This window comes from Nicotiana sylvestris, chromosome 9 (genome assembly GCF_000393655.2).
Source record: "Nicotiana sylvestris chromosome 9, ASM39365v2, whole genome shotgun sequence".
Lineage (NCBI taxonomy): Eukaryota > Viridiplantae > Streptophyta > Magnoliopsida > Solanales > Solanaceae > Nicotiana > Nicotiana sylvestris.
The window spans coordinates 179524477-179543676 of NC_091065.1; the positions used below are offsets into that span (position 1 = coordinate 179524477).

At 37.3% G+C, this 19200-nt stretch overlaps 3 protein-coding genes and 1 non-coding gene across 4 annotated transcripts in view; 1 reads left to right on the plus strand and 3 right to left on the minus strand.

Annotated features, from left to right (window-relative positions):
• Positions 1-1378, plus strand: part of LOC138878827 (28S ribosomal RNA) — a 3393-nt gene extending 2015 nt beyond the window's left edge. Inside the window, exon 1 of the ribosomal RNA XR_011402601.1 lies at positions 1-1378. This exon is cut by the window's left edge and continues 2015 nt beyond it. This is a non-coding gene — a ribosomal RNA (28S ribosomal RNA).
• Positions 1379-3614: 2236 nt separating this feature from the next.
• On the minus strand, positions 3615-10802 carry LOC138878659 (uncharacterized). The gene is made up of 2 exons (XM_070158347.1): positions 10079-10802; positions 3615-3805 (listed from the first exon to the last, which is right to left on the minus strand). Exons 1-2 carry the CDS (start codon positions 10800-10802, stop codon positions 3615-3617), a joined length of 915 nt encoding a protein of 304 aa, XP_070014448.1.
• A 326-nt stretch (positions 10803-11128) lies between these two features.
• LOC138878660 (uncharacterized) lies at positions 11129-11644 on the minus strand. Its single transcript, XM_070158348.1, has one exon. It carries the CDS (start codon positions 11642-11644, stop codon positions 11129-11131), a length of 516 nt encoding a protein of 171 aa, XP_070014449.1.
• A 1056-nt stretch (positions 11645-12700) lies between these two features.
• On the minus strand, positions 12701-14672 carry LOC138878662 (uncharacterized). The gene is made up of 5 exons (XM_070158349.1): positions 14384-14672; positions 13881-14288; positions 13561-13748; positions 13157-13498; positions 12701-13069 (listed from the first exon to the last, which is right to left on the minus strand). The coding sequence occupies exons 1-5, from the start codon at positions 14670-14672 to the stop codon at positions 12701-12703; spliced, it is 1596 nt and encodes a 531-aa protein (XP_070014450.1).
• Positions 14673-19200: the final 4528 nt, after the last annotated feature.

Genomic DNA, 19200 nt, shown 5'->3' on the forward strand with positions numbered 1-19200 from the left:
GAGCGAGTCACCGCGTGCCGGTCGGGGGGCGAACTAGGAACGGTTCCTTCGGGGGCCTTCCCCTAGCGTCGAACAGCCAACTCAAAACTGGTACGGACAAGGGGAATCCGACTGTTTAATTAAAACAAAGCATTGCGATGGTCCCTACGGATGTTTACGCAATGTGACTTCTGCCCAGTACTCTGAAGTTCAAAGTGAAGAAATTCAATCAAGTGAGGGTAAACGGCGGGAGTAACTATAATTCTCTTAAGGTAGACAAATGCCTTGTCATCTAATTAGTGACACGCATGAATGGATTAATGAGATTCCTATTGTCCCCGTCTACTATCCAGCGAAACCACAACCAAGGGAACATGCTTGGCAGAATCAGCGGGGAAAGAAGACCCTGTTGAGCTCGACTCTAGTCCGACTTTGTGAAATGACTTGAGAGGTATAGTATAAGTGGGAGTCGAAAGGCGAAAGTAAAATACCACTAATTTTAACGTTATTTTACTTATTCCGTGAATCAGAAGAGGGGTACTGCCCCTCTTTTTGGACCCAAGGCTTGCTTGCAGGTCGATCCAGGCGGAAGACATTGTCAGGCGGGGAGTTTGGCTGGGGCGGAACATCTGTTAAAAGATAACGCAGGTGTCCTAAGATGAGCTCAACGAGAATAGAAATCTCGTGTGGAACAGAAGGGTAAAAGCTCATTTGTTTCTGATTTCCAGTACGAATACAAACCGTGAAAGTGTGGCCTAACGATCCTTTAGACCTTCAGAATTCGAAGCTAGAGGTGTCAAAAAAGTTACCATAGGGATAATTGGTTTGTGGCAGCCAAGCGTTCATAGTGATGTTGCTTTTTTATCCTTCGATGCCGGCTCTTCCTATCATTGTGAAGTAGAATTCACCAAGTGTTGGATTGTTCACCCACCAATAGAGAACGTGAGCTGGGTTTAGACCGTGTATATATATATATATACACACATACACACACTCTATCTGAAGTCCCTTTCTCAAAAAAAAATAAACAATCTTGAATTCTATCATCCTCTCTACTAGGGGCATACATGAGTGGGGTCGGTTTGGTTTTTATCAAAATCAAATCAAACCAACTATCAGTTTGAATTTGGTTCAGTTTTGTCTGTTTTTTTTTTTGGTTTTTCAGATTTTTTTGTTACATGAATATTATTCAAGCTTACTTTATTAAAGTTATAAATAAAGTTTTGATAAGTGAATATATTAGTAAAAATTTAAAAAATATATAATCTACTAAAATATTCTTATGAGAGAATATATTTTAGTAACACATGATAGTTATTTTTTTAGTCGTTTAACAATAATTTTTTGTTGATATACGCTTTCATGGTTAACTGAATTAAATAATTAAACACAAAAATCAATATGAAACCTAAATAATGATATGTTTTATTTAATTTTAAAATTACAGATAAAATACCATTTCGAATTCGAAAAAAATAAGAGTTTAATAGATCTTGACATATAAATATGGAAGAACAAAGAGATTGACGCATTTCAATAATAGTTGATAAAACAATAATGATATGAGCCATTATTTAAAGTTTATAAAAATAGATGCACTTCAAAGTTCTATTTAATATTACAACACATGAGAGGATCACAAATATTTCGAGATAACTTTTAAAGAAAATTTTATATAAAATCTTAAAAGGATGTGAAAATCAAATGTATACTCAAATGAGCTCCTCTTGTATAGATATCCCCAAGTTGTTCAATAGTTTATGTGTATACTCAAATGAGCTCCATTTGTATAGATCTCCCCAAGTTGTTCAATAGTTTATGTCGAGACATAGTGTGATTACATATTGACCCCGGAAACAGAATAAATCGACGAGAGAGAAACTTTCTCCCTTGTCTCTACACATCAACACCTTCTCCATGCTTTGTTCAATGACCAACTCAATCCCTGACAACCTTACACATATGTACAACCTCCCCGTTTTCCGAAACCACCAAATATAACTAGTCTATCTACTTACTCCAATCCTTCAATAAGCTTCAAGGACAAGCTCCTCACAGATGGAGAACAATTTATGAAAGACACTGACATGCACATCTGTAATAAAAACTCGGCATCAGCACAAATTGAACCTAATCTAACCAACAACAGCCCATTACCTTCCACGAACCCCCTAAACACCTTAGAACTCTCCGATGAAGACAAACAACATATGTACCTGCTATGGATATTCTCACTAATTATAAAACTTCTAGGGAAAAGAATCCCCACCAGTATTAAAAGGCAAAAATCCAACAACTGTGGAAACCTACAGAACAATTCCCTCTAATTGACCTTGGCTCAGACTACTTTATCATTAAATTTACAAAGGAAGAAAACGTGATAAAAGCTCTGCAACAAGGACCTTGGTTCATCAATGGCTACTACTTAATAGTACAAAAATGGAAACCCAACTTCGTTGCTAACCAAGCTAAACAAACATTATCCGCCAACTGGCTAAGATTACCAGAATTACCTACAGAATTCTATGATGGAACGATCCTTAAAAAGATCGGTAATTTGATTGGAAGACTACTAAAGATTGATGCTTGCACTAGTGCTACTCTGAGAGGTAGATAGGCAGGGCTCTATGTTGAAGTCCCACTAGTACATCCAGTTAAATCTCATATCTATATCGGCTCTCACAAGCAGCCTATAGTATATGAAAGTGAATAACTACTATGTAAGGGATGCGGCAAAATTAGTCACACTCAACAACACTGCCTAAACCTACTAGAGAAGGGAAAACAAATCTTCACTGACCACATAGAAGGATCATCCCCACCATCCAAAATACTAGACAACAGGGACGCCACTGAGGAATGGCTTATAGTGTCTTTTCCAAATAAAAAAAAGGGTCTCTTGCGCATGCGTAATCAGGAACAAAGAGGGAACCAGTATCAATCCATCACACCCACTAATGAAGGTATAAATGTTATGATTTACGATGCAGCATCAGGTAAGTACATTAATACCCAAAAGTTAACTTTCAAACCCAAAGAAATTACTTCATGTCTGAGTCTTAGCAATAATAGTGATCCCGTTAATAACAAAGATTCCCATGTCATACATCATCGATCATTCAAAATCCAAACACAAAATAAATTTTCAGACCTTCCCATGTAGGAAGAATGCTCTGATTATTCCGAGGGAACTCCAATCATTGCTCCTGCCATGCACGCCTAATCACACTCACTTTCGATAATTCCAAAGGAACCAACTCCTAATGTGCCGCCATATGGTCAAAACGTGGCTAAGGCTGATATTTCCCCACTAATGGGCCCTAACACTAATAGTGATGTAATGATATTATCCCCTACTACTAGTAATGACAGCTCAGTTATTACTAATAAATCTCTTTTAGAGACCTTTAAAACCATATGCGCCACCAACATATCTACTCTACCCAATACATGCATTCAACACTTGACAAATTCTATTGGACAAGTAGACATGCAAGTTGATACACTAGAGTTTAACCCTACTCACACGCATATTATTTCTACCATGCAAACCAAATCTATCTCTACTGATTCCTAATCATACTCTAATCCACATGCCCTTCCTTTACCCCAAAATGTCGGGCTTATTATTTCCCCTAAACAGGAGACAACCCGACTAGTCTTACTAACTCATCGGCTAACTCGAAACTCTTCAATGGACAACCCAGCATCACCTCCCCCACTGTTTCCAGCACCACCTCCCCTACTGTTTCAACCCAACATCCCACTGTATGTAACCCAAACAATCCAACCGACACAACCACCTCTATCGTAGATCGAGCAGGGCCTGTAAGGACAAGCAGTGTTCTTCAATCTCAGCATCAATGGCCAGGAGATAATTGTCATCATCCAAAATCAAAACTTCTTTACAAAACTGATAACCGAGGGAATGAGACTAGAAATGGACAACTACACGAATTACATGTTGATGGCCAATATTCTAGACCCATTAGCCCCGGCAATGGCCCCTGCACTTTTCTACAACATGCATGCCTAATGGACACTACCACAACACTTCAACCCTCTCCTAAGCATGAATCAAGTATATGAACTAGCTTTCTTCACCCTACAGGAGACAATCAACACAAAATCCCTTGTTCTTTCCATGGTAAAGCCAACCAATCCAAGCTCCACAACCACCCCAGATGCCCATGCAGATGGACAATCCACAATATTCTCCTCCACAAGAACAAGGAAAAATGGAAGCGCACAGAACCTCGTTCACAGAAATCTCAAGTTTGCTAGGAGCAGCCCTTATGCTATTCCCAGAACTGAAGGACAAGAAATACATACACCTCTGCCATGTAGCCCTCTATAAGTGCTCCCTCCACATTCGCCCACCTCTCAACACTGCGATAACAAAATATGCAGTAGTGATGAGTCCATCCCTGAGAGGCATCCAATTCCCTCAGATTCAGAGCAATTTAACTCATCAAACAAATCCCCAAACCATGAATAGAGCCACAAGATTTGTCATCTAAAAATTAGGGGGCTAATAAGGATAATTTTAGGTGAAACTTCAAGGAATTAATCAATATGTATAGCCCTTGCATGGTCACTTTTCTAGAAACTAGAATAGAAAGTCATGCTACTCTAAGAGACGACTTCAACTTCTCTGACATGATCGAAGTCCCTGCGCAAGGCATGTCAGAAGGTCTAGTTATCCTTTGGCAGGATAATATTGTGGTTGTCACCCATATATCTCAGTCCCCTCAAGACATTGAAGCCATGATCCAGGTAAAGTCCAGCCACCAACCTTGGTTATCTAGTACCATTTATGCTAGTACATTAGTAGTAAACTGTAATCTACTCTGGGATCACATTAGAACTATTTATAATAATTATAAGGGTCCCTGGTTTATGAGAGGCGACTTCAATGACATTATAAGACAAGAAGAAAAATGGGGTGGTAGACCATTAAATAGAACTAGATCCTCTAAGCTTTGGGCCTCTATTAATTACTGTAATCTCATTGACCTAGGATCTAAAGGCAGTCATTACACTTGGTCAAATCATAGAAGGAGAAACCATGGTTTAATATTGGAAAGGCTTGATCGTTGTTTGGCCAATGATTCATGGATGCAACAGTACCCCCAGTCCCCAGTCTTGCATCTCCCAAAAACATACTCAAACATACTCTGACCATAAACCACTCCTTATTAGTCTTACCCAACCACGTACCAAACCTATAGATAGACCATTCCGTTTAGAATCTTATTGTTGCACTCATCCTGACTTTACTTCAATTATTTTTAATAGTTGGTAGGGTAAGGAATTTGTGGATGCTACTCATTTTTTCCAACACAATGTTATCAACTGGAGTAAGAATACGTTTGGGGGATATTTTCCAAAAAAAAAAAAGGCTCCTAGCTAAACTTAACGGTATCCAACAATCATGTCATTACCTAACTAGTACTTTTCTCCAAAACCTAGAACAAAGCCTCTCACTTGAATACAATACCCTCCTTAAAATCGACGAAGACACTGGAAACTCCGATTTCGTATTAATTGGTTAAACGAGGGACATGCCAATACCAAATTCTTTCATCTCTCAATTATTAATAGACGAAGGAGGAACATAATCTCTTTTTTTAAGGAAGATAATGGCGGCTAGATCATGGATTACGATAGACTTATGGACCACACCCCTGCTTACTTCCAATCTACTTTTTCTACAAGCCATATCTCCACTAATTAGCAAGATATCAACAAGAGTCCTACGAGCTTCAACACTACTGACCTTTCTGACCTAGATAGACCCTTAGGCAACCAAGAAATCCTATTTGCTTTATTCTCCTTCAAGACCTTTAAGTCTTCGGGATCGGATTCCATCCTTTCTTTTACCAAAACAACTGGAACATTGTAGGGCCCTCAATCACTAATTTTTGTCATGAAATATTTAGGACCCAATCATTTCCCAGCTTTATTAATAAAACCTACTTATGCCTCTTCCCCAAGTTCCATAATGCTAACAACCTCAAAAAAAATCGGCTTATTGGTCTTTGCAATACTATATACAAGATTATTTCAAATATTATTTTCAACCGTACTAATCCCTTGCTAGACAAAATCATTAGTCCATACCAACCTAGCTTTCTTAAAGAGCGTAGAGCGTGTAATAATGCAATCATCATCCAAGAAATTATTAGTTATATTAAAAAACTGAAAGGTTCTAGAGGTAAACTTATCCTTAAAATAGATCTTGAGAAAGTCTTCGACAGACTTGAATGGTCCTTTGTCTATCGTGCCCTAAAATTTTTCAAATTCCCCCAAACATCACTAGACTAATTATGAGTTGTATATCTACTAGCACTATAACAGTGCTTGTAAATGGAGCCAAAACTAACTTCTTTGCTCCTACTAGGGGAATCCAGCAAGGAGATCCCATGTCCCCGTAAATCTTTATTCTATGCATGGAGCTACTATCGGTCTATATTAACCACCAAGTCGATGTTGGCCTTTGGGACCACATAAAATTATGTCCCGCTGGTCCCTAACTATCATAACTCTTCTTTGCAGCGATCTTACACTCATGTCTAACGCTACTACTGGGTTTGCTAACTCAATTCATCATTGCCTAACTCGTTTTTGCTTTATCTCTAGATGAAAAATCAATATCTCAAAGTCCAAAATTCTGTTCTCCAAAAACTGTAATAACTCTATCATTGGAGTCATTTCTTCAAAGTTCAATATCAATCCTACTGACACATTTGGTAAATACTTAGGTTTTCCTATATTAAATAAGAGGACAAGAGCATCTGACGTCCAATACATTATTGACAACATGCGAAGTAAACTTTTGGGATGGAAAACCAACTTTCTTGCCCCATCGGGAAGAATGACCCTAGCTCTTGCAACTTTGAACACTATATCCAACCACTTCATGCAATATATTCAACTTCCCATAAAAACCCTAAAGCAAATAGACAAAATCCAGCGAGATTTTATACGAGTATCTACTAATAGCTGTAGAAAACTTCACTACCTTAGCTGGGAAACTAACACTCATCATTAGCCACCAAAGAGGTCTTGGACTTAGACCGGCTTCCCAAAAAAATACTACTTCATTAGCCAACCTCTCCTGGAGACTCTATATGAAGCCAAACTCCCTATGAGCTACCACTCTTATCACCAAGTATGGAAGGAATAATTGTTCCCAACAAAAACTCCTTTATTTGGCAGAATATTCTGTGTGGCTGGGACGTTTGCTCCCAAGGTTTAGTCAGGGTAGTAGGTAACGGCAAACATATTGGCCTCTGGAATTCAAAATGGATTCCTCACTCAAACAACCTCCGCTCCATTATATAAGGGTCACTACACCACTCGGACCTCAATTTCAAAGTTGACTCTATACGCCAAAACAATAATTGGAACTGGACTAACATCTCCTTTGAACTCTCTGGAAGACATTAAAAACAAGATCATGTCCATCCACTTCCCAATTACTCCTAATAGCACTGACATTCCTATCTGGTCGTTAACACCAATGGTATTTGTTATGACCCATTTTTTGAACAAGCCGGGATTGGCACTAGATCACTAAATATGACCGAGTGAACCATCTCTGCTTATTAAATCGATTATAACTCCAAACTTTATATACAACAAGGCAATACTCTAACCAAATACTTCTGATTAATTTAAATATTTAAATAAATCAACTCCAAAACTTTATTCGTAGTAACTACTGAAATACTGCTAAGTTATTATCAAAAACATTCGAATCTTAACCCGGCGACTATGTCTATGAATCCTCTACTAATAAAATGACGCACTACTCAGGACATGAAATTTCCTAACCAGTTCTCTAAGTAAACAAAGAAATAACTAAATAAAGATGACTCTAAGAAATACTCCACGAACAAAAGCGGATCTCACCAATAGCACTGGAAGAGAAGGAAGTCCTAACACATACCCTACTCACCTGCAAAACCGGTTCCTACGTTATACCACAGACCAACGTAGGTTCCCAAAAGAGAACGTCAATACCATCCATTGTACTCAGTGAGTCTCAACAATAGGGGGCAAAACATTAATAACATATACATTACGAGCAAATGTTATAAATGCATATAAAACTTAAAGCTTATAAGAATAATTTGTAAAATAATTGCATAATAGCAGTTTATGAATATTCTAAAAGAAATTCTTTTCTTTTTCTTCCTTATAAAAAAAATACTTCACTTTATACTTTGGGAGTTCCAACTATCCTAACTTAATTCTGTCTCAGTCACCATGTGATCGGCACATGTCCGATCCCAACCTGATCGAATAGGCCCAATCCACGAGGTGCCACTCGCTTCATGATTCTCAACGATCATGTATCATACCTTAGCATGGCTAAGGAAATTCTCAGCAATGAGACCCTCGGCTTGTGTGCTCCCTACTTTGGCACACGTAGTTTCAGGAAGTCAATACCTTGGTCAGGACCCTCAGCCTGGGCGATGACCCCTTCTCAGAATAAAGGATACTCCCAAAAAATCTTTTCTTTCTAAAACTTCTTCCTGTGACTTTTCAAGTCTAAATCTTTTCTTTATAGAACATCATATACATGCTCATGCTGATATCCTTAAATGTAAAGCATGACATAAGAATAAAATAACATGTAAAAGTATTTCTAAAGATTCTTGCTTCTTCATAAATTTGCAACATGAAAATAACATATAAGAATAACACAAAAATCTGAAAATTTATGCACGTATATCATAATAAATCATCTAATCTTTTGCTAGAACAATTCTAAGTTAATAGGTACTCACTTGCTCCAATTAAGTAAATATAAGCTCTTTTAAGCAATTCATCAAACACCTTGTATGCGTGCTTTCGTGAGTTAAATCACTTTATTAAAGGGTTATATCAACTCACCTCAAAACTTCTCGAGCCAATACGTAGGCCCAGTCCAATTGACACCAGTCAAACAATAGATTCTACAGCAACTAGTGCATTTTAATTAATTTTAAAGTTTCGCACCTAAACACGGAACATTACTGTTGATATAGAGAAAGAAGGGAATTAATTATTCTTCTTACCTATTACTACTGTAGAGTAATTGACAATAGAGAATTTTATATACCTGAGTTCAAAAATTAATGGCGTGTATAGAACCCCAAAATTTTCTTTTCGTTCCTGCTTGCCTTGCGATTGATGCGTAAAAAGAACAATGTTCTATTTTTGTTTTTTGGTATTAGGCTGCGTCTTTTTTTTGGTATAAGACTTTGATTAAAGTTTTGCATTCCACAACCCTTTATGGGCTAAGGCATGTGCTTTCCTTTTTTTTTTGTTTTCCTTTTTTTTTTGTTAACTTAACTAATAATTAATGATACTCACCTTTAATAATTAATAATATTAAAATTATTAATATTTTCCTAATTGTATATCCAATTATTTATAAATATAGAAGTAACCCAAAATTAATCACAAGGGTTTAAATCCGTACTAGCAGTATAATATAAGGGGAAAAAATTAATTCTATATTTAACGAGTGTTTAAACTTCTATAGATTTGAGAAGTGTTACAATTTTCCCTTCTTAAAAACATTCATCCTCGAATGTTGCTAGAGCCTTATTTTTAAGCTAATAATTATTTTCTTATGTGCTTGAACTTCTTAAGTTTTCTTAGCACTACTAACTTTCCCATGGGACTCAAAATTTTAGCTCCCTAAATTTTTAAAAATTTTGGTAGAGTCTCTCCTGTAAATTGTACTATCCAAAAAAAATATTCCTATCACAAATACCACAACTACACCAACAACAACTAAATATACCATAACAGGCCATTCATAGGCACCATACACAGCTCATAAATTAATTACTCACACTCCGGCAAGGAGGTACCACAATAACCAACAAGAATCTAAAGCACAACACTTTAGCAAAAGTAAATCACTTTAATGAGTTAAATGTACTCTGGCATGGCACTAGATTATTAAATAACTAAATATACTCTGACAAAAACTAAATTACTTCAACAACTAAGTATAATCTAGCAAAGACATAAACATATGCTAACTTGTATTTAGTATTTTAAATATAAATGTCAAACTAAATCTAGGTTCACATACCTTTTTTCTCAAATAAATATGGATATTTCTTCCTCATATCTTCCTCGACCTCCCACGTAGCCTCTTTTGAATCATGATTACTCCACAAAATTTTTACTGATGCTATATCTTTTGTTCTCAACTTTCTTACTTGCCTATCGAGAATTTCTATAGGTACCTCTTCATAAGTCAAGCCTTCTTTAATTTCTATGGTATCGGCAGGTATTATATACGAATCGTTATGAATGTACTTTCTAAGCATAGACACATGAAAGACAGGATGAACAGAGGATAACTCAACGGGCAACGCTAGCTCATAAGCCACGTTTCCTTTCCTTTCTATAATCTCATAAGGTCCAATAAATCTAGGACTAAGTTTCCCCTTCTTACCAAACCTCATAACTCCTTTCATTGGTGAAACTTTCAAAAACACCTTGTCACCAACCATGAACTCTAAGTCACGATACCTCTTGTCAGAATAGGACTTTTGACGACTTTGAGATGCTTTTAGTCTTTCTCTGATTAGCTGGACTTTCTCTAAGGCCTCACAAACAAACTCTGGACCAATCAAAGGCACCTCTGCTGGTTCGAACCAACCCACTGGAGACCTACATCTTCGCCGATATAATGCTTTATAAGGAGCCATACCAATGCTGGCCTGATAGTTGTTATTGTAAGCAAATTCTATAAGTGGTAAGTGATCATCCCAATTACGTCCAAAATCTATAGCGCATGTTTGCAACATATCTTTGCGAGACTGAATGGTCCTTTTTTCCTGGCCATCAGTCTGTGGATGGAAAGCGGTGCTCAAATTGACCTTGGTACCTAATCTTTTCTGAAATGCCTACCAAAAATGTGTCGTGAACTAAGGGCCTCTATCAGATATGATTGAAACTGGAGTACCATGCAATCGGACTATTTCTTTGATGTACAACTGTGCATACTGCTTTGCGAAATCTATCGTCTTTACTGGTAGGAAACGCTGGGACTTTGTTAGTCGATCTACAATAACCCAAATTGAATCATGCTTGCGGTATGTGCGAGGTAGACCTACTAAGAAATCCATATTAATCATCTCTCATTTCCACTGGGTATTTCTATATCTTGATCTAGGCCACCAGGCCTCTGATGCTCGGCTTTGACTTGCTGGCAATTCAAACATTTAGCCACATGATCTACTACTTGCTTCTTCATGACTTTCCACCAATACAGCCTTTTCAGGTCCAGATACATTTTGGTAGCACCTGGGTGGATAGAGTACCTCGAATTGTGAGCTTCTTCTATTATGGCCTTCCTAAGACCATCTACATCAGGCACACATAACCAATCATTTAACTTCAAAACTCCGTCACCTCCTAGAGTGAAAGCAGTGATTTCTTTGTTTCTAACTCCTTCTTTTAACTTTACCAAGTACGGATATTCGTCTTGCTTAGCCTTAACATGCTCAACAAAAGAGGATTGCGCTAAGGCATAAGCAGCTATACCTCCTTCTTCAGTCTCATCCAGTCTAATTCCATTATTTGCCAGTTTTTGAATTTCTCGACCCAAAGTTCGCTTTTGCACTGCAAGATGGGCCAAGACACCCATTGACTTCCTACTAAGTACATTTGCTACCACATTAGCTTTGCTCGAGTGATAAAGGATATTGATGTCATAATCTTTCAGTAGCTCGAGCCACCTTCTCTGTCTCAAATTTAATTCTTTTTGCTTGAAAATGTACTAGAGGCTTTGTGATCTGTAAACACTTTAGAATGCTCACCATAAAGGTAGTGTTGCCATATCTTTAATGCAAACACTACTGCTGCAAGCTCCAAGTCATGTGTAGGGTAGTTCTTTTCATGATTCTTTAACTGCCTGGAAGCATAAGCAATAACTTTTCCATTTTTCATAAGAACACAACCAAGACCCACATTGGAGGCATCACAATACACTGTGAACCCACCCGAACCTGTCGGCAAGGTTAACATAGGTGCAGTGATCAACCTCTTCTTTAAGTCTTGAAAACTCTGCTCACAAGTGTCTGACCACTGGAACTTAACTGCTTTCTGAGTCAACTTAGTTAATGGAGCTGCAAGTGAGGAAAACCCCTCTACAAACCTTCTATAGTAGCAGTTAACCCTAAGAAACTCCTGATTTCGGCTGGCGTTATCGGCCTAGGCCAATTCTTAACTACTTCTGTCTTCTGAGGATCTACTTTTATGCCTTCACTAGATACCACGTGGCCTAAGAATGCCATTGACTACAATCAGAACTCACATTTTGAAAACTTGGCATAAAGCTCATTCTCCTTCAAGGTCTGCAAGGCTATTCTGAGGTGTTCTGCATGATCTTCCTTGCTCTTAGAGTATACCAAAATATCGTCTATGAACATAATAATAAAGGTATCAAGGAATGGCTTGAAAACTTTGTTCATGAGGTCCATGAATGCAGCTAGAGCCTTTGTCAACCCAAAGGACATTACTAGAAATTCATAGTGCCTGTAGCGAGTTCTAAAGGTTGTTTTAGATATATCTTCTTCTCTGATTCTCAACTGATGGTACCCCGATCTTAAGTCTATATTTGAAAAGTACTTTGCACCCTGAAGTTGATCAAATAAATCATTAGTTCTTGGTAGTGGGTACTTGTTCTTAATGGTAACTTTATTCAACTGCCAATAGTCGACGCACATTCTAAGAGACCCATTTTTCTTCTTGACAAACAAGACCGAGGCACCCCATGGTGAAACACTCGGCCTAATAATCCCTTGTCAAGAAGGTCTTTCAACTGTTCTCTCCACTTATTAAGTTCTACAGGAGCCATCCTATAAGGAGGTATAAATATGGGTTGAGTGCCCGACATGAGATCAATGCCAAAGTCTATGATTCTTTCAGGAGGAAGTCCGGAAAGGTCATCTGGGAAAACTTCTAGAAATTCTCTAACAACTAGCATAAACTGAAGAGCTGGTGGTTCTGATTCTGGATTAATGATGTGAGCCAAATAGGCGAGATACCCTTTAGTGATTATTCGTTGTGCCTTAAGGTAAGAAATAAACTTACCTACAAGCGATGCTGAACTACCTTTTCACTCTAAGACTTCTTTATTTGGAAATTGGAACCTGACTATCTTGGCACGATAATCTAACATGGCATAGTAGGAAGACAACCAATCCATACTCATGATCACATCGAAATCCACCATTTCTAATTCTATGAGATCGGCCTCGGTGCTGCGACCTTGGATTGAAACTATACAACCTCTATAGACTCTTGTGACTCTCACTGACTTGCCAACTGGGGTAGATACTAAGAATGGCTCACTAAGTTGTTCAGGTTCTAGCCCGAGGTTAATTGCAAAGTATGGTATCACATATGAAAATGTTAAACCTTGATCCATTATGGCATAAGCATTATGTGAGAAGACTAAAAGTATACCTGTAATAACTTCTACAGATGCCTCTGCACTCTGACGATCAAGTATAGCAAACAAACGGGGTTGTCCATATCCCTAAGTTACTCGGTCTGCACCTCTGCCCGCCCATGCTTGGACTGATTATGAGAACCACGAGCCTGGGGTGGTGCAACTATAGTAGCCGAGGAACTAGAAGGACGAGTTGATCCCCCACTGAAATTACGTCGCAACTTTGGGCAGTTGCCCTTTATATGACCAATGTCTCCACAATGATAGCAACCATGAAACCCGAGCTTGCACTGACCTGAATGTTGCCGCTTACATGTTCCACAAAGACCTTATTGGTGTGAATGTTGTTCAGCATGACTCTGGCTATGTGAGGATGATGTCGTAAAATTCTGATTATGGCGAGACTGGTTTCCATAACTCTAAGTACATCTGAAGAAAGACCCACCACCTGACTGATGACTGAACTGAGCTGGTGCTAATGACTCCTTATTAGAGGAATCCCTTCCACCTCCGCTGGATGTACCATTAAACCTTCCTGCTGTCCGGGCTTTCTTGTTATGCTCTTTTTCTTCTCTTCTTTGTTGTCTGTCTTTTTCTAAGCGCTTGGCGAATCCCACAACAGAGGAGAAAGTTGTCATTCCTACCGCTGCAGCTGATGTCATATCCTTAATGTGGTAAGCCAAACTGCCAACAAACCTGTCAATCTTTGCTTTTTCTGTCTTAACCATGTGAGGAGCATGCTTAGCTAACCTTATGAATTCCATGTAGTACTCTTGCACACTTTTATTCCCTTGCTTGAATTGTTCGAACTCTGTAGCCTTAGCTTCCCTATCCTCTTTCGGGATAAAGTTAGCCATGAAGGTCTCTTCAAATTCTTCCCAAGTAGGCGGACCATCATTTTCATCTCTTTCCTTTTCCCACATCTCAAACCAAGCGCCAGCTTCATCTCTAAGCTGGTAAGTAGCAAGCTCCACAACTTCATCATCAAATGCTTCATCGCTCGGAGGGCTTTCTTCACACCCTCCAGCCACAACATTGGATCTTCATCAACTATAGAACCATGGAACACTGGAGGACTCAACTTTAAAAATTCATTCACTCTTGAGGACTCAGAATTGTTTTGTCTATTTGATTGAGGTGGAATCTCATCTCTTCTCTCGTTCTGGTTGGCCATGAAGGCTTTAAATATCTCCATAGCACTATTGACTGCATTAAACATCTGACTCACATCTGGAGCTATAACTGTCTGAGTTGGAGCTGCTGTTGGGGGCGGCACTAGATCCTAAGGTACTTGCTCATCATTATCCACCCCTTCTTCACATTCAACCCGGGGTACTTGGACCCCTTTTGTGGATATACTCTTCCTTTTCTGAGTTAAAGACTTCTTAATTCTGCCTTGAGCCACAATAGTAGCAATAATTTCTTGAGAAACATCCTAAGTGTCGGTGTCAGAGTTGCGAGTACGAGCCATTTATGCGAGTATTGAAGAAATGAATACATTAGATAGTTTCTTAGAGGTAAGATCTACTGCACGATTTAAAGTATGAAAAAATGAGACTTTTCCTAAATGCTTGTAGCCTCCTGTTTATAAGTATGGCGCGCTTCATACCCATAAACAAGACTCTACTAACACGGCTTCATAGACACCTAGGACTCCATAAACCGAGGCTCTGATACCAAGTTTGTCACGACCCATTTTCTGAACAAGCCGGGACCGGCACTCGATCACTAAACATGACCGAGCGAAACATCTCTACTTATCAAATCTATTATAACTCCAAACTTTATATACAACAAGGCAATACTCTAACCAAATACTTTTGATTAATTTAAATAAATCAACTCCAAAACTTTATTCGTAGTAACTACTGAAATACTGCTAAGTTATTATCAAAAACATCTGAATCTTAACCCAGCGATTATGTCTATGAAGCCTCTACGGATAAACGGATGCACTGCTCAGAATATAAGATTTCCTAGCCAGTTCTCTAAGTAAACAAAGAAATAACTAAATAAAGATGACTCTAAGTAATACTCCACGAACAAAAGCGGAGCTCACCAATAGCAGTGGAAGAGAAGGAAGTCCGAACCCATAACCTGCTCGCCTGCAAAATCAGTTCCTACGTTACACCGCAGACCAACGTAAGTTCCCAAAAGAGAACGTCAGTACCATCCATTCTACTCAGTGAGTCTCAACAACAGAGGGCAAAACTTTAATAACATATACATTATGAGCAAAGATTCTAAATGCATGTAAAACATAAAGCTTATAAGAATAATTCTAAAATAATTGCATAATAGCAGTTTATGAATATTCTAAAAGAAATTCTTTTCTTTTTCTTCCTTATAAAAAAATACTTCACTTTATACTTTGGGAGTTCCAACTATCCGGACTTGATTCTGTCTCAGTCACCGTGTGATCGGCACATGTTCGATCCCAACCTGATCGAATAGGCCCAATCCACGAGGTGCCACTCGCTTCATGATTCTCAACGATCATGTATCATACCTTAGCATGGCTAAGTAAATTCTCAGCAATCGGCTCGTGTGCTCCCTACTTTGGCACACGTAGTTTGAGGAAGTCAATGCCTTGGTCAGGACTCTCAGCATGGGCGATGACCCCTTCTCAGAATAAAGGATACTCCAAAAAAATCTTTTCTTTCTAAAACTTCTTCTTGTGACTTTTCAAGTCTAAATCTTTTCTTTATAGAACATCATGTACATGCTCATGCTGGTATCCTTAAATGTAAAGCATGTCATAAGAATGAAATAAACATGTAAAAGTATTTCTAAAGATTCTTGCTTCTTCATAAATTTTTAACATGAAAATAACATATAAGAATAACACAAAATCTGAAAATTTATGCACATATATCATAATAAATTATCTAAACTTTTGCTAGAATAATTCTAAGTTAATAGGTACTCACTCGCTCCAATTAATTAAACATAAACTCTTTTAAGCAATTCATCAAACACCTTGTATGCGTGCTTTTGTGAGTTAAACCACTTTAGTAAAGGGTTATATCAACTCACCTCAAAACTCCTCGAGCCAATACGTAGTCTCCAATCCAATTGACACCGGTCAAACAATCGATTCTACAACAACCAGTACATTTTAGTTAATTTTAAAGTTTCACAACTAAACATGGAACTTTACTGTTGATATAGAGAAAGAAGGGAATTAACTATTCTATTCTTACCTATTACTACTGTAGAGTAATTGACAATAGGGAATTTTATATAACTGAGTTCAAGAATTAGTGGTTTGTATAGAACCCTAGAATTTTCTCTTCGTTCCTGCGTGCCTTGCGATTGCTGTGTAAAAAGAACAACGTTCTGTTTTTTTTTTTTGGTATAAGACTTTGCTTTAAAGTCTTGCATTCCACAACCCTTTTGGGCTAAGGCACGTGCTCCCCCTTTTTTTGTTTTGTTTTCCTTTTTTTTTGTTAACTTAACTAATAATTAATGATACCCACCTTTAATAATTAATAATATTAAAATTATTAATATTTTCCTAATTATATATCCAATTATTTATAAATAGAAAAGTAACTCAAAATCAATCTCAAGGGTTTAAATCCGTACTAGCAGTATAATATAAGGAAAAAAAATTAATTCTATATTTAACGAATGTTTAAACTTCTATTGATTTGAGGAGTGTTACAGTATATTCACTACTAAATCCGTCTATAAGTTACTTCAGCAAGATATTCATAATAGACATTCCTTCCAATGAATCTGGGAGCTTCACTCCCTTAATAAGATCAAATTCTTCCCATGACAATGTCTCCACAACAGAATTCCTACTCGTGCCTACATACACAGATTAGGATTTATTGATAATACTTTTGTCCGGTGTGTAAAAATGTGAATGAAATAGCCAAACATATCTTTATTGAATGCCTCATTGCCCTTCTTTTTTGAAATTCTATCGGGATAGATATGAATAACTTCTCCTCCCCCGATGACCACTGGTTATTAACCATAAAAAATATCAATGCACAGCTCCACTTTCCCCAAGTAACCTGGATCCTTTTTTTCCCTTTTGCACTTTAGCATATTTGGCTAAACGGGAACCACAATATCTTTGAAAACCGTTCACACCCAATTCACAGCCAAACTGTGATAATGCGTGCGCAAGAATTCATCCTTATGGCTAATAAAGTCACGAGCACTCTACATCAACGCTCCTTTCATATCGAATGGTACCCACCCGTAGTTGGCAGCTTTAAGCTCAATATTGATGGTGATTTCAAGAGCAATGACACTCAAGGAGGCATAGGAGGAGTGATAAGAGATGACCAAGGCAACTGAGTGGTCGAATTTACTAAAGCAACTTATGGACAAAGCCATACACACATGGAACTCCCTGCTCTACACTCAGGCCTACAATTGACCTACCAAATGAGCATACTCCCATTGGAAGTAGAAATCGATTCTATGGAAATTCTGCACCTATTACAAAATGATTATCTCACTTACATAAATATTCTCTCTGATTGTAGGTACTTGATGAAGAAGTTGGGGAATCCAGCACTCCACCGTAGATTTTCGTGAATGTAATGAAGTGGCGCACCTTTTGACTCAACATGGAAGTAAAAAAATTAATAGTCAGCCATCTTCACATCCTACTAGTGGCGCCAAATTTTGTGTTTGCTAGACTACAAAGGGACAAAGATGGTCATATAATATCTAAGAAAGTTTCCTCTAGTACTTGTAATATATTAGCACAACTGGGTAATGCTTGTATTATTAGGAACCTCAGGGACATTAGCCCCTGTCCTCATATAATATCTAACTAGTATTAATGATATTTTCCCTTTTTGCCCAAAAAGAAAAGCATATTGACCCTAAATCTTTTTTTTTTTTTTAATTACAAAGTGGCTAATGCTCCTTCTCTGCTTTTCTCGTATGCTGTTTCTCTGCTTCTCTTCTCTATTTTTTCTACTGATTTATCTTATATATATTATACTAATAACATTACAAATTTAAGTAATTCCAAGGTTTGACCCTAATTAATCAAACTTGAGCATGAAATTTTTGGATAAACAAATTCAACGTAAAAATTAACTATAGTGAAACAAGAAATAATAATTTTGATATTTGTGATCTAAAATAAACATGTAAATTATTTCACTACTTATAGAAAATGAGTTTTAATATTTTAATTATTTTTAATAAAAAAAAATAATACTCCCTCCGTTTCAATTTACTACTTGTTTGGATGGTTATTACTCATTGTATTGTATCGTATTGTTACTTTGAATATAATGTTTGTTTTGATTGTTACTTAAGTTTTATTGCATCGTATGGTTAAATATGTCGTTACGTAATGATGAAAAATGTCACTTTATGAAACGACGGATTTGGTATGGTGGCGTCGTTACGTTGCTTTTTTCTCTCATCTTGTACTTCCTTATTGTTAAATAATCATATTTTATCATTTACACGACTCTTTTATATAATAATTCTCCGTATCCTATTTTTTCTTAGTAATATTACAAGTTTATTCTTTATATTGTTGGTGCATGATATCATGAAATAACGATGAATGATACAATCTATCCAAACATTATGTTCATCAAACAATACAATACAATATAATACAGTACAATACAATATGATACAATATGAAACGACATGTAACAACAATCCAAACAAAGTGTTAGATGATGTAATTTGATTTGACACAAAGTTTAAGAAAAAAAGAGGATACTCATATGGTCCTATAATCTTAAGGGGCA

Bases quoted from the DNA above. Each gene is read 5' to 3' on its own strand.
- LOC138878659 (XM_070158347.1), bottom strand. From the start codon at position 10,802: ATGTTGCAAACATGCGCTATAGATTTTGGACGTAATTGGGATGATCAC. The intron at 3,806-10,078 runs GTATGTGAACCT...TTGTCCTTACAG, and splicing joins ATATTTATTTGAGAAAAAAG to GCCCTGCTCGATCTACGATA.
- LOC138878660 (XM_070158348.1), bottom strand. From the start codon at position 11,644: ATGGGTGTCTTGGCCCATCTTGCAGTGCAAAAGCGAACTTTGGGTCGA.
- LOC138878662 (XM_070158349.1), bottom strand. From the start codon at position 14,672: ATGTTTAATGCAGTCAATAGTGCTATGGAGATATTTAAAGCCTTCATG. The intron at 13,499-13,560 runs GTGCAGACCGAG...CTTGATCGTCAG, and splicing joins CCAAGCATGGGCGGGCAGAG to AGTGCAGAGGCATCTGTAGA. The intron at 13,070-13,156 runs GTCAGGTTCCAA...TCTTACCTTAAG, and splicing joins TAGATTATCGTGCCAAGATA to GCACAACGAATAATCACTAA.